The sequence below is a fragment of the Pseudorca crassidens genome, chromosome 2 (assembly GCF_039906515.1).
Source record: "Pseudorca crassidens isolate mPseCra1 chromosome 2, mPseCra1.hap1, whole genome shotgun sequence".
In the NCBI taxonomy this organism is placed as follows: Eukaryota; Metazoa; Chordata; class Mammalia; order Artiodactyla; family Delphinidae; genus Pseudorca; species Pseudorca crassidens.
The window spans coordinates 155,248,749-155,272,428 of NC_090297.1; the positions used below are offsets into that span (position 1 = coordinate 155,248,749).

General features: G+C 34.7%; 1 protein-coding gene across 12 annotated transcripts in view; it reads right to left on the reverse strand.

Annotated features, from left to right (window-relative positions):
• Positions 1 to 23,680, reverse strand: part of RGS7 (regulator of G protein signaling 7) — a 614,677-nt gene that overhangs the window by 10,618 nt on the left and 580,379 nt on the right. For 8 of the 12 annotated variants that reach the window (XM_067729464.1, XM_067729458.1, XM_067729455.1 and 5 more), the window contains 6 exons: positions 21,390 to 21,488; positions 20,116 to 20,177; positions 19,003 to 19,113; positions 17,638 to 17,763; positions 12,361 to 12,547; positions 9,442 to 9,531 (listed from right to left, as the gene is read on the reverse strand). In XM_067729464.1, coding sequence (XP_067585565.1) covers positions 9,442 to 9,531; positions 12,361 to 12,547; positions 17,638 to 17,763; positions 19,003 to 19,113; positions 20,116 to 20,177; positions 21,390 to 21,488 — 675 coding nt within the window. Of the gene's footprint in view, positions 1 to 7,009; positions 7,091 to 9,441; positions 9,532 to 12,360; positions 12,548 to 17,637; positions 17,764 to 19,002; positions 19,114 to 20,115; positions 20,178 to 21,389; positions 21,489 to 23,680 lie in introns of all 12 variants that reach the window. The other 4 variants (XM_067729466.1, XM_067729456.1, XM_067729462.1 and 1 more) reach the window with 1 other exon arrangement.

Sequence of the window (23,680 nt, forward strand, 5' to 3'; positions counted from 1 at the left end):
GCTAATGGGAAGCTGGTAGGAAACTAGTTCTGTTCATTGAACAGTTAACTTTCATGAGAAGAATGAACCGACTAAGGTATACATGTTAGTGACTATTATTTCTTCTTCTTATTAACTATTATTATTATTTATATTTGTCATTACTACTATTATTAACTTATTACCTACTAGCTTCCTATTTTTATTATTTATGTATTCTTAACTAGGAAGAAGGTGCCTGACCCACAATAGGTGCTCAATAAGTATTTTTTTTGTTGTTGGATAAAAGAATCCAATAATCCTTGGACACATGGGTACTACTGGGTTATAAAATTGTTAAATAGAGCCCCCAGGGTGGTCTCCAATTATGCAGGTAGCTGGGGCCTCATGATCACTGGCTTCAACCCAAGTCCTTTAGGTATATGAGAGCAGTGCTTTGGGAAATACTATTGAAACTTCTGCCTCTGGCATATATAGCAGCGAAGGGGGAAGTTTACCACTGGGGGTTGTCTACCCAGCAGCCTCAAAACATTCCTTAGGAGCCTCCAGAGTTGTACTGGATGCTCTTTGGCCAAAAACCACTATACAATTTATAGTTTATAGAACTTGAGTGGCAACTTAAGAACTAATGATGCCACTAGGGGAAAATAAAGATATATTGGCCAAACTAAACAGCCTACATAGTTTGATACATTTCACACCAATTAATTTACATCATGCTGCAGGGAACCTAAAACTGCTTTCTCAGGCAAGTTATCACCATAAAGCAGTTTCAATAAAAGAAGATGGATAGCCATATATGTCAACTACAAAATGATAAATGAGATGAGTTTCAGGTCCACTAGAGAAGAAAGAGGAGAATGTAGTTCATTCTTGACCAGACTCACTTTATGTGTTTAATATCTATGGTAGGGAAACCCAATGCCAAGTTTATAAATTATATTTACTTAGGGTGCTCTAGGAGTTTTCTAACATAGTTTTCTATATGAATATACCTATAACCTCAAGCAATAACTATAGCACTCAATCAGAAAAGAATATGCACGAAGTTCTCCTTAGGGTAAATTCACAGGTGCACAAATATAAAATCAAAACCTTCCCTCTCACAGTTTCTAAACTGCTTTTATATCATGATGGATGTTTATGTGAAGCAGATGATCTGCTTCATTATGAGGGATGTTTATGTGAATCGAGGATCTCATTAACTCCATGGAGGTCTAACTATAGTGTAACTTCATTAGTATAAATACAATCTAGAGAATGCCCTTTCTGACTTCATTGTGGTAGAAATTGGTATCAAGGGAAGTGAAAGTAAGAACAGGATGTCTTTTTTTGCGGTATGCGGGCCTCTCACTGTTGTGGACTCTCGCGCTGGGGAGCACAGGCTCCGGACGCGCAGGCTCAGCGGCCATGGCTCACGGGCCCAGCTGCTCCGCGGCATGTGGGATCTTCCCGGATCGGGGCACAAACCCGCGTCCCCTGCATCGTCAGGTGGACTCTCAACCACTGCGCCACCAGGGAAGCCCAGGATGCCTTTTTAACCACAAAGGAGTAGCACATAACCTGTGTATGGGAGCAAGATTTGCCACCCCAAAATGTCTCTTTGGCATGTGGATTATTTCAAACTGAAAATAACCAAGGCCCAAAACACTCAGGAAGAAATTTTGACCTTCCCCCTGACTGCCTAAAGAAGGTAGATAGAGAACCTGTTCCAGGAAGGGAGTAATCACCATAGATAACTATAATATGAACTAGGCAAGGAGATAGGGAGAAACCTAGGAAAGTCTGTTAAAATTCCTCTTTGTGTCCCATTGTTTCTGCATGTCCTACCAAACATTTGCTTTCCCCTCTCCATGTCAGTTGCCTTCTTCACATTTGAGGTCCCAAACCACTACCCCCAACATCCTCTTTTGTCTTTAGCTGAAGATATTTAAGTTAAAAGTTTCAGACGTTTTGATGAGTTAGTTTTCCTGGGTCTCTCCCATGTATACATATTATTAAACTTTTGATTTTTCTCTTATTAATCTGTCTCATGTCAATTTAATTCTTAGACCAGCCAGAAGAACCTAGAAGGGTAGAAGAAAGTTTCTTCTTCCCTGACACCTGTCATATAGTCAAAACTCAATATATGTTGAATGAATGAATAATCTAGGAACTAGTAACATAATATATGAAAACAATGATAAAAATGTAGCATATGAGTGGAACATAGATCACCAGGTCAATCAATTTTCTATATTGGTATTATTCATGGTGAGCAAACCGAGTGACAAGTTTATAAATTTTATTTTTAGGGGCTCTAGGATCCTTTTCCAACAGCTTATCTACACTAATGTGCTCATACAGCAAAGTCTAGAGCACTCAACCAGGAATGCCATGTTTCAATCTTAAGGAGAACCAATGTCCAGCTCAACTGCCCAGTTGAGGGGTCTGCATGAGTAGATTTGACACGGCATTGCACTCTTGCAGTATTGCTCCATAGCTGGTGTGAGGCTGTATTTCCAAAACTTGGAATCTGTATTATTCATAGGGTTATACTGGGTGGAGAGGGCAGTCTCAGTGTACAATCACAGTGATTGTTAGGGTATGCAGAGGAAGTTTCATGCTAGATTTCACATTTAATAAAACCAAGTTAAAAATCATTTGACCAGGGACTAGAAATAATCCATAGTGTTTTTGACAGCGTCTTGAAAAAAAGTGTAAGGCTCCCAGAAAACACTATAATTCTTCAGAGATTGAGGACCAATTGACAAGGAAGCCCGTTATTAATGTGTAACACAAGTGGTTTTGGAAATCAAGAATATGAACTCTGATTTCTGTCTTCTGTGATAAGTTATTTTTCCCTCTAGTGTATCTCTTGCATTAGGGCAAAAGTAAAGATAAGAGAGAAAAAAATAAATAGACATCTCTTCTTTCATAATTTTGCATTCCATTTAACCAAGCAACTCAATTTTTTATGAGTATGAGAAAAAAATCAATATTTAACTTGAAGAATGTTTACCACACTTTGAGCTGCAATGACAATGAATAAAGAAATAAATAAATAAGGAACAACATAAATGTCCACCAATAGAGGAATGGAAAAATGCATTATAGGTATATCCATTCAGAAGAATTTCATGCAGTCAATAAATATAATCATGTAGAAGAATATGAAATGACCTGGAAGATATTTCTGATGCAATTTAAGTAAATAAAGCATGTTTCAAAAGCATAATTAAAGTATTTCTTAAATTTATTTTATTTATTTATTTATTTATCTATCTATCTATTTATTTATTTATTTTGCACAAGTACTGATTAGAGCTATTTCTGGCTAGAGAAATTGTAGATGAAGAAATTAAGGTTCAGCAGTTTAACTGATTTCTAAAAATTCATACAGCAAGAGAAGTGTAAGACTGGGTTTCAAACCTAACATTAACATGTCAGGCTTCCAGGTCTGGGCTTTTTTTTAAACTACATTTTGCTGCTTGTATAAAATCTGCATAAGGTGTATTAACTAGGAACTCCATGATGGGCTTAGAAAAATAGTTTACCTAGATTTAAACAAAAAGAACATTCTAAAAGAACTAAGCATATTGTATCTTTCTCACTTTTAACACTCCAAACAAGTTATAGGATTTATATTTACATTTGTTCTTATCAATACGTATACTAATGATTTATAGAGTTAAATACAGATTTGATTGCAAAAAATCAACTGATTTCAGCGCCAACTCAGTCCTTTTGTTGAAATTCTCTCACACAGTTTCCAAAACTTCTGGTAATTTCAGTCTTGAGAGGGTACCTTACAAGCCCAATGCACTAGCATCAGTACACTGGAGGAGAGGGGGTGGGAGAGAAAAGTGGTCATTATATCTTGTATGTTGATTGTTTTAAGGCTCTGCAGTAAATTGTCTTCATTGAGATAGGGTAAAATTTTTCTCCAAAAGAGGTTAGATTAGGTGAGTTTCTGGAAGTTCAACATTAACATTCTTTAATTCTCATTTCTACTTCTGTAGCCCAAAGGCAAATTAAGGAGAAGAGGTAATAAGTAATACAGTTGGCATTTGGCACTTGATTTATGAATTTTGATTGAAGGTGTAGATGATCAATCCTCCTACTTTGTTTCTCCCCTTATTTCCTATCTGTTCTCCCTTAAGGTTTATATGGCAGACAGATACTTTGATAATTTAATGGTTGGAAAGAAAACAACCGTTACATGAACTTTGTCAAAAGAGAATGAAATCAACTTAATAAGAATAACATTTAAAGGCATGAGAGGACACAGCAACCCTTGAAAGATCTGAAGAAAATTCTCTGATGGCAAGGAAAATAATAAAAAAGTAAATGATAAGAAATGAGATTTCTTGGACAACAAGCCAAGGTGAAGGTATTACACAAATGTGAGTTATTTTTATCCCTCCAGTGTTGGGTATAATGAGAAGAAAAGGAGTAGTCTACAAAGTAATGAATTTAAAGTCAGAAAACATTGCTTCTAGGCCTGGCCCTAACACTCAACAATTGATTAATATTGGTGAAATGACTTCACCCCATTAGTCCTCAGTTTGCTTATCTGTGAAATGATGGTAACACCTGACCACCTCCCATGACAGTTGTGTTTGTAAAGAACAACAACAAAAATACAAACAAAAAGTAATGAGTGTCCTTGGAACACTGTAAAATGCTATGCAGCTGTTAGCTGTTTACTATAATTATTCTCTAAAGTGCCTGCAAGAATTTATTAACCTCAGTAACCAATGGGATTTCCAATGGTATTAGGAAGAGCTGTCAAGCAAAACGTTTTTGACTCTTGTGTGAAACAAAACAGTGATGCCATTTTTATAAGCCAGGTTATAAAAATAACTGTGCTGAAATGTAAATAAACTTCTACAAATAAACACTAACGGAAATGGACTCAGATTCCAGAGGAGGTTATCATCAAGTGGATTTATCTGTCTTCTACCGTTGGAAGAGCAAGGTGATCAGTGTAGAAAGAAAGAATTTGGGAACAAAATAAATTTGGGGTTAGTGCTAGCTCCTTAACTAACTGTATGATTCTGGGAAAATTAAGTAACTCCTCTGACCTTTCAGTGTTCTCACCTGTAAAATGGGTAAAATAATGAGTATTATATTACCTAACTTGTAGGTTCAGATTAAATTAAATTAGATAATATAAAGTGTCTAGTACAGAGCCTGGCACATGGCAGGCACTCAGTGAATGTGAGTTATTATCATTATCTCACTTTTCCTAGTTCCCTTTAAAGTCTACACACTTATTTACCTGTAATTCCCCAAGTCCATTTCTTTCTTGGATACTCTATGTTGTAGCCTCCCCGTATTTACTGGAGCAACCTGCACATAGAACTCTTTTAAAATGTTTATTTAAACTGTGTCTTTCCTCCATTATGTCTATCTGATAATAAAATCACTCATTCTTTATCTTGTGTTAAAATCATTTTATTGATCCTATAAAGGTATTCCATAAAATGTATTATGTTAAGTACTTAGGATGGCTAACACAACTTCTGACCCTAAAAGTAATCATATTATGGAGGAACACTGAACCAAGGGGAAATAAAAAAATAAATGAAAATAGAAAGTTAAAGGGAACTTTAAATAGAAATTAACCATCATAAGACAATGATATACAGTTAATATTTAAAATTTTTGTATATAAATAATTTTCAGGATGGAAATTTATTTCTCATAACTAATTAAATAAATGTTATCATTCATAATCTACTGAGGAAATCAGAGAGTCTTTCTAATTTTCTTACTCCATTTCTTTAGAGTACTACCAAAATAAAATATTCAATAAAAACATTACTTTTTATTTTCCTGGATGGAAAAGGATTAACCCTAAACAATTGTGTCTGAAGGTTATCTGAAATTTATCAGTATGTTGTGTGTATATATGTGTTATGGTATGAATGTTACTCAACTTCTCTTTTCAGTAATCCCAGCCTTTTTTCCCCCTTCTTCTTAAAAGGATGGTTGCCTTTCTTGGCCTAATGAAATCCTATTTATCCAGTTAAATGTAACTTCTTCTGGGAATTCTCACATTACCCATGGACCCTCCCTATCCACCCTAATACAAGTTGAAATAGTTTATCTTTCTCCTGCACAACATAACATTTTGTCTATGTCATTATGTACCTTAGCAATTGAGGTCTTTTTCCTAAGACATAGCAATGTCTGCAGTATAGTTGGCACTTGGCATATAAATTTTGGTTGAAGGTGTAGATGATTAATTCTCTCTTTCCTTATTTCCTACTTATCCTTTCTTAAAGTTTGCAATGAGTTACAATGTGGTACTACTTTAAGAATTGGGGAAGTTGGTGAGATTTGGGGATGGTGTTGGAGGAAAGACAACCATTTTGCTTCCCCTTTCCATATTCCTTAATTTGCATTATATGTTTTTAATTATATTAAAGAAATTTCCAATCCAATCTCAAGAACAATATTCTGTCAGCGTTATGTTAGAAAAGAATGAATTTGAAACAATTCTTAAACAATACACAGAACACTGTGCAACATCCTGTGGCGACTTCCTCCAGCAAAATCTTGAGGCATTTCTTTAGCATTGTCTTTATCTTCCCATGGTGACTTATGAGGCATGCTTAAGAAAATTTTATATTAAAGGTCAGAGACTCCAAAAGATCCAGCCAAAATTTTGGGAAGTTTATAGTGTGATTAATTCCTGGAGTCCTTCATTTTCCAGCCCTTTAATTTGTGCAATCACATTGAGTGTTCAAAGTATACACTGCTTTTTAAAATCTTTCAAATACTCTGGGCACAGCCACAACTAGGAATTCATAAAAAGAACTGATTAACATTCCCCACCGAAAGGATCCTTGAAGGAAACTAAAAACAAAAAACATATTTTTGCTGAATCCAATTTGCTTACATTTCAACACACATAACTCCACTTAACTGGCCATCACAGCAAAAGCCACAACACACACCCACAGCAGCAGCAGCATGGAGCTGACCACACAACTCAACAGACAATGCAGACAAACTTGAGTATAAACCAAGATTTTTCTACCTCTTTTCATAACAGGTTAGTGCTGGCCCTCAGTGTTGGTGTACAGTTTTTATGGCATGGGAAAATAGGGATGTTTCTGCCCTATAAAAATAAATGTGTTGAAGGCTTTAGTTTGAGCTCACACAATGTTAGAAAGTTCCAAAGGCACTGGCACAATATCAAAAAAAGAAAAAAAAAAAAGAATCCCACAAACAAATATATCACTTATGCACATGGAAAGATGCTAAGAAAACACTGGTAGGGAAACTACTGGTTTCCTGGATGATTTATGCAATAGTTTTCAATACCTTCCTGAAAAATAAAGAATAAGAAAGGCATGCTAGTGGGTCTTTGGTGGGGCATATATTGTTGCCGACCCCCATTCATACTGAGTCTGGCTTTAAACTGTTCAATAAGTCATTTTCTCCCTGCAAAAGTAGAAAGCACAGAACCCTCATTGTTCTTAACATTTTAAGCCTTAGGAAGAGCTAAGGGAAAGAGTATAGAAATGCATGCACTATCTTTAATGAAGAAAGAGATACATAGAATAAAAATTAAAATATAAAGAACAGTTTCTTCATTTTATGTATCATAATACACATTTCTTTCCAAGCCTTAGTTTGATACATATAGATTTTCACGTGTGATATCTTATCTACTCCAGAAAGTGCTGGGACAGAAAGATAAGTAGGAAGCAGGAAATTCTGAATTTGAATAAAGGCAATAAATACCTTTGCTGTTACACCAAAGGATGCAAGGTGGAAGATGGGGCTTGAAACTGGGAATGTTTCCCAATTGGACTTAATGATTTGTAATTCCTTAAAAATTAAAACTTACCACATTCTGTGCAAAGTTTTCAAAAGATGTTCTGCGATCCATTGAGTATTCCGACTTACATGTGTGGGGTTGGGTGGGGCAAAGGAACAAAGAGAGAGAGAGAAGAAAGAAAGAAAGAAAGGAAAGAAAGAAAGAAAGAAAGAAGGAAAGAAAGAAAGAAAGGAAGGAAGGAAGGAAGGAAGAAAGGAAGGAAGGAAGAAAGAAAAGAACAAAAGAAATAATGAGAAGAAGGAAGGAAGGAAGGAAGAAAGAAAGAAATAAAGAAAGAAAAAGAAAGAAAGAAAAACAGCAGAAAAAGACAGGATGATGAAATGATGCAACACCAAATTCATGTTCTAAATCATAGGGATCAGGAAGACAGGAGAGTTGCCGCAGAAGGCCATGTCACAGGACATGGGCTCTGTTTGCATTAGTGCTTTTAATTTTAACACCAAAATTCTTCTTGTGCAAACAAAATAGTGTGATTTCAAGCAAAATCAAATTACACTAAAATGAAGTAGATATGTTAAGGTTTTATGCCAACATTTTCAAAGCCTAAATGTTTGAAAATCTAGTGGCTTAACTTCAGAATTTCCTCATAATTTTCTACTGGAACTAAATTTCTGTTGATAACATCATTAATTCTGTAGAGCATTGCTGTCCAGTAGAACTTTCTGAAAGCATGGAAATTTCATTCTATACTAACTAATATTTCAGAAGTCTTTAGCTGTGGCCATTGAGTATTAGAAATTTGAGTAGAATTTTATGTAACCTTAATTAATTTAAATTTAAACAGCTCCATGTGGCTAGTGGTTGCTGTACTGGACAGTGCAACTACAGAGTATCTATTTCCCATTGCAAAGTCAATGGACTCTGAAAAATACCATTAGCTTAAATGATGATCATGAATTACACAATTATAATTTCATCTCAGAATTTCAAGAAGCTATGGACTATTTTAACATTACAAAATAATGAATGATGTTGATGTTTACATCCAGATTTTCCATTCCCTGTTATACTGGTTATAGAAGGTGTTATTTACACTGAGACTTTGATTATAAACATTAATTGAACAATGTAGCCTATTGCAGCTCTTCGAAAATGTGCTTGGCTATCATCTTAGGTATGAAACCTCATCGTAGGGATACTAAGTGACTCAGAATAAATGCCAAATGAAAATATGTGGAAGCAAACATTACTGCATTTTGGCAAGTATCATTGAAAACAATGAGTTATGGAGCATATGGCCCAAAACATACATTCTAGCTTACTGGACAAGGAAAACCCTCTTTAAGTTTTTGATCTGATGACATTGTTCTTTTCCTTTCTTTATTGTAATTTTTTATTTCCTTAAACTGGCATACAGAAGACTAACATGAAACATGAAAACGGTGTCTAAACAACTTTGTAAAGCATGAACATCTGCAGAAACAAACAAACAAAGAAGAAAATAAGCAATCAACAAACAGAAACCCATACAACTTAAATGGCCCTTATAAAATGCAAAGGTTTGGGGGAGGGTCTTGGAGTATATTCACTTACCATTTGTCCAATACTGTGGGCCCAGCAGAGGTAACTACTCCAAATAACTACAACTGAGAACTAGGTCAAAAGAATTCACAAAGAACCAATACCTTTTTCTTTGCCTGTAGAAGCTCTTGATAGGCACTGGATCTTATAAAACGTGGGTATGAATCACTTTTCATCAGTTTGTAAATGTGCTCCTAAAAAGAAATAACGGTTGAGGTGCTTCCTTATTATTTCTCAGGAAAAATCAAGTACTGTGATAAGAATACAACATTTGGTTCAAAAACAAATCTGGAAGCAGCTAAAAATAATAATGATAATGCTGATGAGAATACCTTATATGCTTATAGAACATTTAGACTTTCAAATTTATTATTTTATTCAAGGATCAATGTTTAAACTGGTTTGGGAGCTAAACCACAACCAGTCCTTAAAAAAAAAATGGAATTTAGTTAGCAGATTGTCATGAAGTAATTTCAAATCAAGTTGTTGATTTACATAGATCATTTAAGAATATAAATAAATCTGCTGTCTCTTAAGATTACTCCAGGCCAAAAGACAATGATGTGAAGTCAAAATTCAATAATCATTCTAGAAGCCTTTGGCATTTATATGTAGTTGGAGGGTGCAGACTTCCCAAATGAATCATTTGTTTGGTGAAAACTGTCATCTACATCCACTTTAGGCCAGAGCACAAGTCCAAAAATAAATTTTGTGATATTTAATTGCTAAACCTCCCAATTTGTGTGCATGTTTTGACTTATTCATAGATAGATTAGGTAAATATTTGATAATCCTAATCAGTCTGCAATGTTCTGTTTTGATGATGAATATTGGTAGATAAAGAAGAAAAAAATGTATCCATCCAATTCAGTGTTGGCCCAATCTAGGGAGATTCTGCTTTGGCTTATTGCACTCTAGGGGAGCATAAATGCTCCTTGTTCATTCCAGTCTGTTAGACACGGAGTTTTGAACAACTTGAGAGTATCCGGAATGTCCCAGTCTCTTCTTGTTTGGAGAAAATATATATTTTAAGAAATGACTCAGTTTCCCTGGTCTTAAACACACCAGCGATAATTTGTAGTTACTGTGAATCCACTTAAAGACGTTCTGGATTAAGTCTCAATATCTAGTCTAAGGTTCATCTCCAAAAATATGGTACATTTGGAACTGCATCAGAATTTGTTGTTGGAAAAGTGAGGCAATGTCTTATTTAGAAGTCAATCATTTTGGGATTCAGATGTTATGTTGCTCAAGATCTACCACTTATAAAATGTAAATTTTGACCACTTTATTCATTTCTCTGAGTCTAAATTTTCTAATCTATAAAATAGAGTTATTGTCAGGATTAGAGGAATGACAAATGTTTAGCAAAGTATAAGGGTATGCCTAGTAAGTGCTCAAATATGCTTGAGTATATGCCAGGTACACTTCTAAGTGCTTGCCTATATTAGTTAATTATATCCTCACAAAACCTCAACAAGGTTGGTAACCATTGTTATATCTATTTTAAATATGAAGAAACTGAAGCATGAAGAAGTGAAGTACTTGCAATAGGTCACAGAGCAAAGCTCAGACTAAAACCTAGGCAATTTGGCTCCGGAATCTGCTTTCTTATTACATTGCATCTCTTCTTAAACAGCAGCAGGAAATTCTATTATTATATTTTTGAATATATGGTTTAAAAGCCTACAAAAAGCTGGAATTAAATATCTGAGGTTGATTGAAAAAAGAAGCCTACGGTCAGGTAGTAGTGTTTTCTATAGAAAATCATGCCTTTTCCTTTTATTGAAGACCCAATAAGCAAGAATATTCTTCAATGACAAAGATAACAAAGAAATGTTCTTTTTAATATTAAGATTTGGGGAAGGTAATTTCAAATATTTTACACGCTGTTGGCTCCAGAAAAATGCTTGAAAGTTTATCTTGAACCGCAAGAAAGAGAAACCAGCAGAGAAATAAGCAACAGAGCCAGAATTTTCATCCTGCTCTCTCTCATGTGTCTCCATAGAATGTAATTATTTCCACATAGAAGACCTTAGCAGAGTCAGGGCGAATGAATGGGTTTTTGGTTGGCTGTTTCAACTTGTGTTATTTTCTGCACAGTGGCTCATTTCTTTTTAAACCAAAGCAAAGGATAAATATATTTTCTACCGAGAGTAAAAATAAGAAAGGAAATTTGTGTACCTTATTCTTCATCTTCTGTATCTTGTTTTAGTAATGTAGTTATTTAAAAAACAAGATACTTTCTAGAGCTAACATTCTTCTCTAAAAGAGGTTTTAAGAAATTATGAAGCATGCATGTTCTGGTTTAAAAGCTAATTTCAACATATCATTAGGAAATAATATCCTCTCATTTCATGTTTATTTTTCCTATTGAGCACAATATTTTTTTAGAAAAAGTAGAAATTCAAATTGCTTCTAAGGAGGCAATTACACCCAGTTTGAGAAAAAAAGAAAAAACACATAAAAATTTGTCTTAGGATGTTAATAGTAATATCAATTTCCTTTTCTCTTCTTTTTGCAGACTAAAAAAGTAACTTGGAAAAATAATAAATGCCTAAATTTACTATTTCATTTTATCATCAGAGACAAAAGTGGTTTGAATTTTACATAACTTCAAGCTAATTTAGTTTAGTTCTGACTATCCATAATAATAAATTATTTAGGAATGTCAGAATCTTAGAATCTCCTCATTGGAAGACAAGTTAAAGAGTTCAAATACATGTTACTGAGGTGACAAAGTAGAAAATAAAGTAAAAAGTTTTCAAATATTTAAAATATTTCCCTTCAAGAAATTTTCTTGTAAAAACATTCAAATTTACAAAAATTCCCAGGCTTTAAAAACTCATTTTAAAGCATCTCTGTTTTCTTTTAGATCAATTAGTTATTTTACATACAGTTACCTAAATTGAAAATATTAGATATAGCCACCAATTATAATGAAAATAAAACAAAAGTATTCCAACTTTCAACTTCTCAGGAGAACATTTGTGACGCAATGTGAGGCCCATCCATGTACCAACCTGAGCATCTTCGAATGTGTATCGCCCGGGCTCCTTCACATTCTGTGTGGTTTTGTCATAGCTCTTAGAATCCAAGTTAATAGCACTGGGGGCTCCTGGAGCCAGAAATTCTTGCCATATTTCCTGAACTCGAGAGGGGACTTCTCTAATAGGCCTTTTCTTCAAGTCCTCCACTGCTAGCCAGAATCTATGCAAAATGTGACACCAAGCATTTACTCCAATGCCTCATAATCTGAAAATTCTTAAATTATTGACCTATCATTCAATTCACAATGAAGCATAATAATGAACTCATTTTCTCTGAAGTCTTCCAGAAACAGGTCTTTACCGATTTTTTTAATTAGTCGTATTCAAAGATATAACATTTGGGGAAAGGAAATCTTGAAAACTATCTCTTTTAGATGTTCTCTGTTAGAAACAGATCTGCCAGGGTCCTGATTCTGTACAACCTTAAATTTTACTGAAACAAAGGAGCACTGCTAAAGAACCATTTATTAGAAAGGAAGAGGAGTTTGAAGGGCATTAAGGGGAGTGACGTGGATCATCTGATTGCGGGGGATAAAGTATGCCACATATTCTATCTTTTGGATCTTTTGTCCATTTGAGCAATGAGGGTTAGTATGGAGAGGATTTTCTGCTCTACCAGGTAAGGGAATTACAGTGAAGCTTTACTGGGATTAAAAGAGGCCTGGACACAGATTAGAAAATGCCCTAGCTGGAGAAATCAGGGCAAGTAACTAATTTTAGGCGATTTAATTCAGGGAGTTATGAAATGACAGAAGCAGCAAGCTTTCACATGTAATTGTTCAAAAGGCTTAAATTTGCAGAGACATTATAACAATTCAGAAGTTCTGGAAAAAATAATACTGACTCAATGCTAAATATAAAAATATATTTGATATGCTTCTGTATAGAATATAGTATATTCTGAAAGGAAAGAACACCAGAACATGTTTTGCTTGATAAAAGCAAATAGCAAAGTCTAATAAGAAGTCACATTCTATTAATGGGTTTCATTTTTTAAAATTTTGCTCTATATTATGTCTTTTTGGTTAGACCTAGAAATGATGACAAAATGAATATGTATATAACACATCATATAGTGTTTTTAAATTAAAAAAAGATACCTGAAAAAGGAAGTACTAGATCTATGTTATCCTCAACAGGGGCCAGATGTGATCATGAAATGGAAAAGATGACAACAGAGGTGAAGGTCACTACAGGCTACAGAGTCTTAAGAAAGGTAGAAGGGGATAAGCAGTACCTTCATAACTATTACGTTTTAACTTGCGGATTAATGAAAGTTCAAAAATAAGTAATAAAGTAGTTGAGCTACAATTAGAATATCAAATATTACTCAACCTAGTAATTTTCCAGTTTCTAGATACCATTTTCCTGTAGATAGATAACAGTAGATAATCCAACATGAACAATGCTTTAAACATAAAACTACCATGGGTTGCTTTCAGAAGTGAAAGGTCAAGACCATTTCCTTTTAAAATACAGGTTCTGACACTGTGCAATCTAATAGGAAGGCTAGGTGCAATCTGAGGGAGCATAAGTGTTATAATTCATGCTCATTCAGGTTCATTTCAGCACTCTTTGAACACACAGATAAAAAGAATGTCTTTGTCCTTGAACTAGCAAAGATACACCATTCAAATGGCCATGATACAAGGAAGCACATGAGAGATTCTCAAGGAATAGCACAAACCAGATAGTCTGGGAATGCAGAGCAGGAAGGAGCCCCTCTGCTGGGGCAAGTACTGGGTTGGAAAAGGGAGTTCTAGGAAGGCTGTACAGATGCAGTGACATCTTAAATAGACTTGAAATTACGGGTGAAATATCAAAGGGTAGAGGAGGTAATACTAAGAGCATCTACACTGACAAGTAAGTGCAGGCAATATTCTAAGTGATTTAGCTATATTAATTCATGCAATCCCTACAACTTTATAGAGTATGTGTTAATATTTCCCCCACTTTAGAGAAAACTGAAGATATGAAGGATAAGTCACTTATTTAAGTTACCCACTGTGAGTGCCACAGCTATGGTTTGCCCCCAGATCTGCAGCAGATGACATGCTCAAAACCACTCTCTTGAATGCCTCCTTAAAAGTATCACTGCCTTTCTTATCCTCAGCATAGTCATTGTAATAATTTAGTAGAATGTAAAGGGCACTGGCTATTTATTATAGCCCCTTATTATATGGTAGCTGGACTATGAGGAATTATCTTAATGTCTTCGAGCCTTGATTTTGTCATCAGTAAAATGGAATGCTAATGCCTATCTCACTGGGTTTCCATTAGATTAAATGAGATAAATTATGTAAAGGGCACTTTTGAAGTGCTTGACATATTTTTAGGCACTCATATAACATTCATATTATTACATTTACTTAGTACTTACTCTGCTTTACCTGAAAAAGGAATGAGCAAAAATACACCAAGCGAGAGCAGAAGTTATATTTGAGGAATAAGTACTTATCAATAAGCAGTTTTTCTTGACTATTGTTTCTGTCTCAATACTAGAAGAAAATGCTCATATGAGTGTCACACTTCCCTAAATAGCAGATGCTAAATAAGATGCATTGAGACTTAGTTAGGTGTAATTAGCCCTGCTGGCTACCTTGACTGTTTTGTCTCCCTCGGTCTGTGACACCAGATACCTAGGCAGAATCAGGGGGTTCAGGTTGGGGGAGCAGTGGACAGTAGCTTGGTATTGGATTATAGAAAGCCTAGGATGCCAATGATTGTAATCTGATTCTGAAAGATGCTTAACTTCTTCCAGTCATATTTTGCTTGCCTGTAAAATGGGGCAAGAATATTTACATTTCATTTCTGAAGTTATGATTAGATGAATGATAATCAGAAATAATAAATACAAAATACAGCATGGCATACTTATAAAAGTAGTGAATATGAAGCATATTATGACATATAGAAGGTATTCAAGAATTATTTCTATATTTATCAATCCTTAGTATGGAAACATATAACAAGCTTATGGTATATACTCAAGAAATATATATGTGACTATATATGAAATATATAATATTTCATTTTTAATTTTACTTTGTTTTTATTTCAACATAACATGCAGTAAAAAAAATTAACAGGATTTATTAGCATTTACAATGCTTACAAAGAAAAAGGACTCTAAAAGCAATTTAGTTCAGATTTAAGAAATTGCTCTAATTAAACACTTATAATAAATCTATTTCCAAATGATCAGTTTAGCCCAAAATTTAAGATAGCATTTGGTAGATATTTATGTCTGCTATGTGCAATATTTTTATATAACCTCTGATTCTTGGGATATCCAGCCCCTGTTTTCCTAACACAGCAGGAAAAGACATATACATGTGGCCATTTAAATTAAAGGAAGAAATGGAGTAAGGGAGATCCTAGACTGCAAAAACATATGCAAGCATTTACCTTTTCCAGAACTAAACGCTTCTTCCATAAAAATATTAAATATCTAAGCCCTATAGAACTAGGGCCGGGACTGCTTCAAATTAACTATTCTGTATTTTTAAAATTTAGGACAGAAAGCCTTTTGGATGATATTTATACATTTTCACACAATGAAATATGTAATCTTTCTTATATGCAATTACTTATCAGGCAATCTAGTGTGGCATAGAATTACTGAGATAAGAAATAGTTAAGGCACGGATTAAGAAAACAGCAGTGATTCAATTTCATTCATGAAACAGAGTTTGCACACGCTATTCCTTTTGCCCCAAACTTCTTCCCTCTTCCTTTTTTGCCTGGTTATCTCCTTATCATCCAAGCCTAGAAGCTGTTTCTCTCAGGATGCCTTTACTGATCTCTACCTCTGGGTTTGCCATTCCTCTGTATTTCTCTGATCTAATACCCATGATTTTGTGTTGTGATCTGTTTTCTTCTCTGTATTCACCACTAGGCTGTACTTTTATTAAGAGCAGGAAGGATGTTTATTTGATTAGGTGATACTGGTGGGGCACTGCTTATTTATTTCTTCATCATGAAACCCATGATGTCAGCATTTTTTCAAAAACTTAGAGAATTAGAGGAAACTCCACCTCCCCATCCACTAAAAGGCTAAAAATAGACTTTATCTCTGCTTTATTTTTATTCATTCTTGTACTCAATAATTGATAATGTGACCTCAGGATAGAAAATATTATTTAGTAGGTCCAATAAAAATCCTTAGCAACTGAAGACCTTGTGAAAGCCCTGTCAAACAAGTGTTCTCATAAACTTGAAAGAGAATAGGAAGCTGCATCCCAACCATCCATGACAGGCATGCACATATAATTAAATTCCTCCAGACTCTGTCTGTGGTCAACTTGCTTAATCCATGGGACATCTGTCAAAATTTTATGTATTTCTGAATGGTTTGGTATTGGTATCTGTTAAATTTCCTGTAAAGAATGTGACATTTCTGGAGCTGCTTAGTTCCAGTGAAAACAAATGAATGCTGATGCCTTTCTGTAAATGAATTTACCAGGACTGCACAAGTCATGAGAAAGTAAATTAGGATGTTAAGTTTCAAAAGAATAATGAATGAAAGAGCTTGTAGAAAAACCATTTTATGTAGTGGAAAGTTATCACTCACTTCAGTGATCTTAGAGCCATTAAAATCTATTCCAATGTCTCACATTTAAAATTTCAATTTCTAGGTGCCTCAAGTCAGAAAAGTTTCAAAAATATGTAAGGATGCTGTTTACAACAGATGGGAAGGATGCACACCCCTCCAGCAGGGCTCAGTGAGGTGCTGCTCTCAACTGCCCTGAGGCTGTATTTAAGTGTACAAAGTAAATGCACTCCATAGTCTTGTTTCAAGTTTTACAGAAGCACTCAATCTCTTTTTCTAGATCTTACTTGAGATGCAATCTACAAAGAAGACCAATATTGATAAATAGGTGATATTTTAATTAAACTGCATAAATATTATCAATGATTCCACACTTTGCCAAATACTAGTCTAAGTGTTACACTTCTTTATGCAGGCCATTTCAAATGCATCAGATTTACATAGGTAAAAGATCAGGAGACAGTGTAAAATAAACCTTTATGAGGAAGTGATAATGTTGGACAAAGTGCTTTGCCTTCATTACTTCTTCCATTACTTCTTCATTTTCTTCTTCCATCAGGAGGCAGAAATTCAATGGGCCCGTATCATCATCATGATGTTGGTGGGATAGTAACTGGTCTATCAAGTGCAAAATAACCAGACTCATCACAGGTAGGTCTCTCTTGCATATAGTATAAGAGTCAAACAACATGGTTTACCTTAAGTTTTCTGAGCTGAATTCTGACTCTAGAAATTTAAGGAACTGTTCTCTCCCAACTGGATCTTTCAATGCTTCATCCATGCCAAAACCCCATCGTTTTACCCTCTGCTGGCTTGGTTCTTTGCTATAGGAGATAAAACAAAGCCAAATATATTCCCTTTCATTACAAATTCTATCTTCTGCTATATTTCCCCTCAAAATCATATATGATTTTAATTTCCCATCTTTAGCATATTTTTCAGAAAAAAAAATCTGATTGATGGATCTGCATGAAATTATCATGAGATGAAATTTAGGCATTAATAATAAAGTTTAATGTTTATTAAGCATTAGATATAAAGAGATGGATTTTCTCTTCTAGATTTTTTCAGCAACTTTATGAGACAGATCCTATTACAATTCTTATTTTAGAAATGAAGAAATTGAGGCAGGAAGAGGGTTATAACTTGCCAATGTTGAACAGGTAATATTCCGACATTCTGACCCCAGAGCTCAATTTCTTAACCACTACACAATGAAGTCTCATGGTGGCAGGTTGTATTGGAGGAAAATACATTGAGACTCAAAAGACTTAAATCCTGGTTTATGACTCTGCTGTTGATTAAATGTGTGACCTAGTCCTGGTTGAGTCACAACATTTTGGGGTTCCAACTTTCGCATGTATAAAATCTAGAATTCAACGGATGAAGAGATCTGTACTTGTCAAGCATTTAAGAACCACTGGATGGAAGAGAAGGTCCATAAATGCATTCTAGAGGAGTGCTACAGAATACTAAATCCTCACTCTGTAAAGGGGTATGCAATGATCTTTTTATGACTCCATCAAGATTGATGATATAATTCTTCCCTTATATAGCTGATGAAAGAAACCAGGGAGTCTTAAACTGTGCTTTGGTTTTCTTAAGAAGTCAGTCTCTTGTCAGTTTCTCTTAGAGTGTTTATGGTAAATTCATTTTGTTTTAAAATTGAATTTATAAAGGCATACTTGTATTGGGCTTAAGTAACTATGGATGTAGCATTCATTTTACTTGAATAGATGGGCTTTTGTGGCTATGCAGATTTTCAAGGAAGCTAAAAACAATGAGCTAAATTTTAAGAACTAAAGACCCTAACTCTGACTAGTCTTCCTTGAACCGCTTGCACCTCTAATTTTTTGTGCCATTCTTTCTGGAAATGCAAATCTAATATAAATGCAAATATCTAACGTTCAAAAACCATTACCTTGAACAAGAGCTTTATATCATGGCTAATGTAGGCACAGAGTAAAATTACTTTTACAATTAGTCAGCCATAAGATTCTTCCTATTTCAATCAAACCCTGAAATAAGTGAAATATTTGGAAGGAAGAGAAAATGTCACTTACCTTGCTTCAAGTTCCCAGAAGGTAGTGTCATCAGACAACCATGGGTTAGAAGGGTCAGGTGGCACAAGAAATGGGTCATATTCTACATACTGTTCCGTGTAACTTAGCAGACTTGAGAGAAAGAAACATTTTCATTTTCCTTAGTTTTCTGTCTGAGGTTTTATCTGATCTTTGTAAGGGACACAATACAAAAACATCTGGCCAAGGAATCCTTGCTTGCTTATAGAATGAAATCCAATAGCAGTTTTCATGTTTCAATAACTTTAATGCATCAACTTATTGTGCTTCTTGGAAGACAAATATGGCTAAGGATTCCATCTCTCCCCATGCCTAAGCAATATGAATTAATATCCCTCCATTAAAATGAGGCAAAATGGAAGAGGTCACTGTGTAAAAGGAAGTGCTAAAGGTCAGTTCCAATCCTTGGTCAACTAGCCCACCCACAGCACAACAGAGAAGTTTAGCTCAACTTGGAGAAGGGGTTAAATGGAAATTTTTTGTCAAAAGTATTTACAGGAATTAGGTAAAGGGGGAATCACTGACAACAAGTTTTTGAAAAAAAATCTGTATCTAAAAAAACCTAAAGGGAAAAAAGAGAGGAAAAAAGTTGGAGAGGTAAGATCTGGCAATGCCCCAAAGTGAAGAACATGAATGCCTTAAAAACAGACTTAAATGAAAAATAAGAAAATATATAAAATCTGAGTTTCATTCAAATTCTGAAGTCATAAAATAACTGAGTAGTGTGAATGTTAAGATGAATTTACAAAGAGCTTCTAAGTTGCCAAAAGGTAACTTAATAAATTGAAAGTTTCATTTCTCCTAGCAGGAGTGAGAAGATTCAACTCCTTGGAATTATCTTCTGTATTTGATTCTGGTTGCACAAAGACTGGACCTCTAGAGACCTAAGATTATAATGATTATTCTGCCATTCGAAGTACAACAAAAGAGCTCTTTGAAAGTTTTCCATGTTCAAAAAGGAAAAGGAAAATAATATTTCTTACAGGGCTCCAATTATTTATAACTTCTCCTCCCACCAGTTCTCTTACCATATTGAGCACATTTAATTGTCATAAGAAAATTTTTTTATTTATATGGGTATCTTGCAATACTTACCTATCAGCAACTTTTGACATTTTTAACCGATGTCTATCTAACTGTATTTGCCAATACTTTATCTGAAAAAAGAGATAAAGAAGTAGTTACATTCTCACAATTTTCAGCTCTAAATTCTGATAGACTGAGCAATTCTAAACAAGAATATGTTCTCAACCAGTAAAATTTCAAAGTCTGTAGAAAAAATCAGACATGAGGGCTTTAAAAGAGTTAACAAAAAATTAAACTCTGTTTGAATGTAAACATAACCAGTATTGCTTTGGAACAGCAGTGAATTTGAACATTCTGCCTGCTTTAACAATATGTGACTTTATTTTAAAAGTGTTGTAGAAATTTTAGCATTTATCCAAATCAGAATCATTTCTCCCTCAAACATTAAATTCAGAAAATAAATGTGTTTGTTATTTGTTACTATAATTTCAAAATAAACCCTACTTCCTAATACTAACCCAACAAAAGCATCAGTTATATTTGTTTTAAGAATAATTGTATCAACATTTCAGGACAAATTCTCACATGGACATAATAACATGTGGAAAATTTAAAACTCTCTGAATTACTTTTCCTTCATGGTGACTATAAATATAGTAGAAAAAGTATGTATTACACAACTGATAAACCATGTTACAATAAAATATTAGGGGAAAATAAGCAAAAGGAGAAGAAGTCTCATGACTTAACTAACCAAGATATTTAACTATGATTTGATATGAGACCCTTGGTGTTCACTTTGAAATATTACTTGGAGCCAACGCTATTGATCAATGTGTGAAACAAGAAACAGTACATACTATGACTGTTCGTCAGTGCTAATGAGGGAAAACTTCAAGAGGCTTATAGATATCAGTACTGCAGAAACAAGATTAAGCACTCTTTTGTGAAGATCATGCCACATGACTGGAGGTGGAAAACACATGACCTAATGTCACCAACCTCTTGTCTTCTCATTCTTTAAGACAGAGTTCTGGAGTATAAAATAACTCTTAATAATGGAGGCACCGATAAATCAGTGTGTGTAATTTTAAAAAATTGGTTAGAGGAAAAAGGATTTGGGGAACTAAAGAGTGAAGAGTTTTGAAAACTATCTCCATATACTGATACATTTTCAAGTGACTACATATCTTAAAATCACCTTTTCACTACAAATCTATATGAAACAGTCAATCCTAAAAATCAGTTTTAAAAATACCTACTATTAACATCAACATCTGGTCTTCATACCTGCTACTCTGTAACCCATGTACCCTGTAAACCATTATTATAGGTTGACTTACCTGTTGTTGTAACTCATCTTCTGTTGGAGGTTTAGTTTCTGGTGTGGGTGTGTGGGTAGGACTGTGACTTCTAATATCATTTTGAAGACCATAGACAGACTATATTAAAATAAAAACAAAATATGTTAGGACCAAATACCATTTATAGTCACAGACTTTCTAAAAGGTAGTTTCGTGTTATATATCCAGTAAGGTAACTCAAAGCTTTGCTGCATATTGGATTAAGCTTCTTATCAAAATTCAAAAGGCACTGCTATCGTAAACGCTATCACAAATATGGATGTAAAATAGAAGCACAGCTTTTTGGAAAAAATACGTGGTTAGATTAACTGACAGAATAATTGATTATATGAAAAAAAACTAGCTTAGTGTGATAAAGTGTGGGGGTGGGCTGAGAGTACTAAGTTGGGGAATGACAACACAACACAACACAACATCTAATACATATTGATTTCAGAATAAAATAGAGGTGGATATAGAATAGAATAAAAATGTAATAAGCCAGCATAAAAATAATCTGAGTTGTTTTACATAGGAAAGGAATGGAGTACTAAGGAGAGAAACTAAGTTAAGAATTCCATTGCTGATTTGGTCTCTGATGGTATGATAAAGACACTCCAGGGTGCTCCTACTTTCCCATCTCAAAACTGGGTTATTTACCTTACAATACTGGCCTTGTCACTTGGTTCCATTGGATGCCATTTGCAAACATCAGTGACCCCTAAGGTTTTGCACATCTTTGAAATTCTTAATGTCCCAGTGCTTCTTTACTATTTTGTCAAAAGATCAAACCCGCTATTTAGGAATGCTCTATTTTGAGAAAGACCCATAGTATATATAAATAAAGATCTGGGGACTTAAAGGGACAAAAATTCATTCCCAACTGAAGGTGAGACATCTCACATGTCAACTCAAGGAAGAGGCCAAATTAATTTTTGTTTAAATTCAAAGTATTATTACTTTAAAATAAAGAACTTAATGTAGCTACTGAGCACTTTTTCTTTGGACATGAGGATGAAGGATGAGGACATGATAAAGTTTCATGAGCCCCACAGAATTAAAGTTACCAAATAGTGGAAAGAAACTGTTGAAATCAGCAGAGGGTAGATGCTTAACCAAGCCAATTTTCAGGCACATCACCAACCTTACCGGTAACTCTAAATTCAAATGTGTTTTGTTAACGGACCTGTTTTCACTTGCACTCCACCTCTTCTTAATGTTAATCTTTTGGCTCTATACCTGGGCCCCTTTTCCTTGTGACTCCCTGTTATTTGGCTCTTAGCCCATCTTTAACATATTTGACTTGGTTTTCAGACTATCTTTGGTAGGTCCTTCAATCTTCCCTCCTTTGCAATAGCCCCAGTCTATTGAAACTCAATTCTTGTTACTGGGCATACATTTCAACCCAAGGAGTAGCACATACGCTGTGAATTAATTATTAACAGGACTGAACTAAATGGATTGGACTGTTTCTTTTTCTTTCCTTTTGGCATTTATTCAACGTTTATTGAACACCTACTATATGCTGGATATAATGCTAAGCACTAGGGATATAGAGATAAACAAAAATAGGTATGCATCCTCTTTCATTGGAACTCACAACCTAAAGGTTACACAAGAATCACACAAATAAACATGATTAAAACTGTGATAAGTATCATGAAAGAAAAGAATGACAAAAGCATAGTGCCTAGAACAAAAGGAGACTTAATTTCCACTGAAGAAACAGAAAAGCCCTGCATGAACTACTACTACTTGCTTTTGAGGGTGATTAAATACCATAACCCTCTGAACTCTGAAATAACGGCTGAGGTGGCTATTTAAAAATTAGGCAAGTGGGGCTTCCCTGGTGGTGCAGTGGTTGAGAGTCTGCCTGCCGATGCAGGGGACGCGGGTTTGTGTCCTGGTCCAGGAGGATCCCACATGCCGCAGAGCGGCTGGGCCCGTGAGCCATGGCCGCTGAGCCTGTGCGTCCGGAGCCTGTGCTCCGCAACGGGAGAGGCCACAGCAGTGAGAGGCCCGCATACCGCAAACAAACAAACAAACAAACAAAATTAGGCAAGTGAAAGGTCACTAATAATGAAACAATCGTACTTTCCAATGTCTGCTATTTTTTCAGTTGTCTCACGCTAATTTTTGATAAAGAAAATAAAAAAGATTCTAAAGTGTGAACTTTCCATTCTTGCTTACATTGGTTTAACTACTTAAAGTTCTTTAATAAGAATCTCTAGTTCATGTAAAAAAATGTTTTTAAGACAAGTTAGCTGACAGTTCTAACAGTAAGTTTTTTG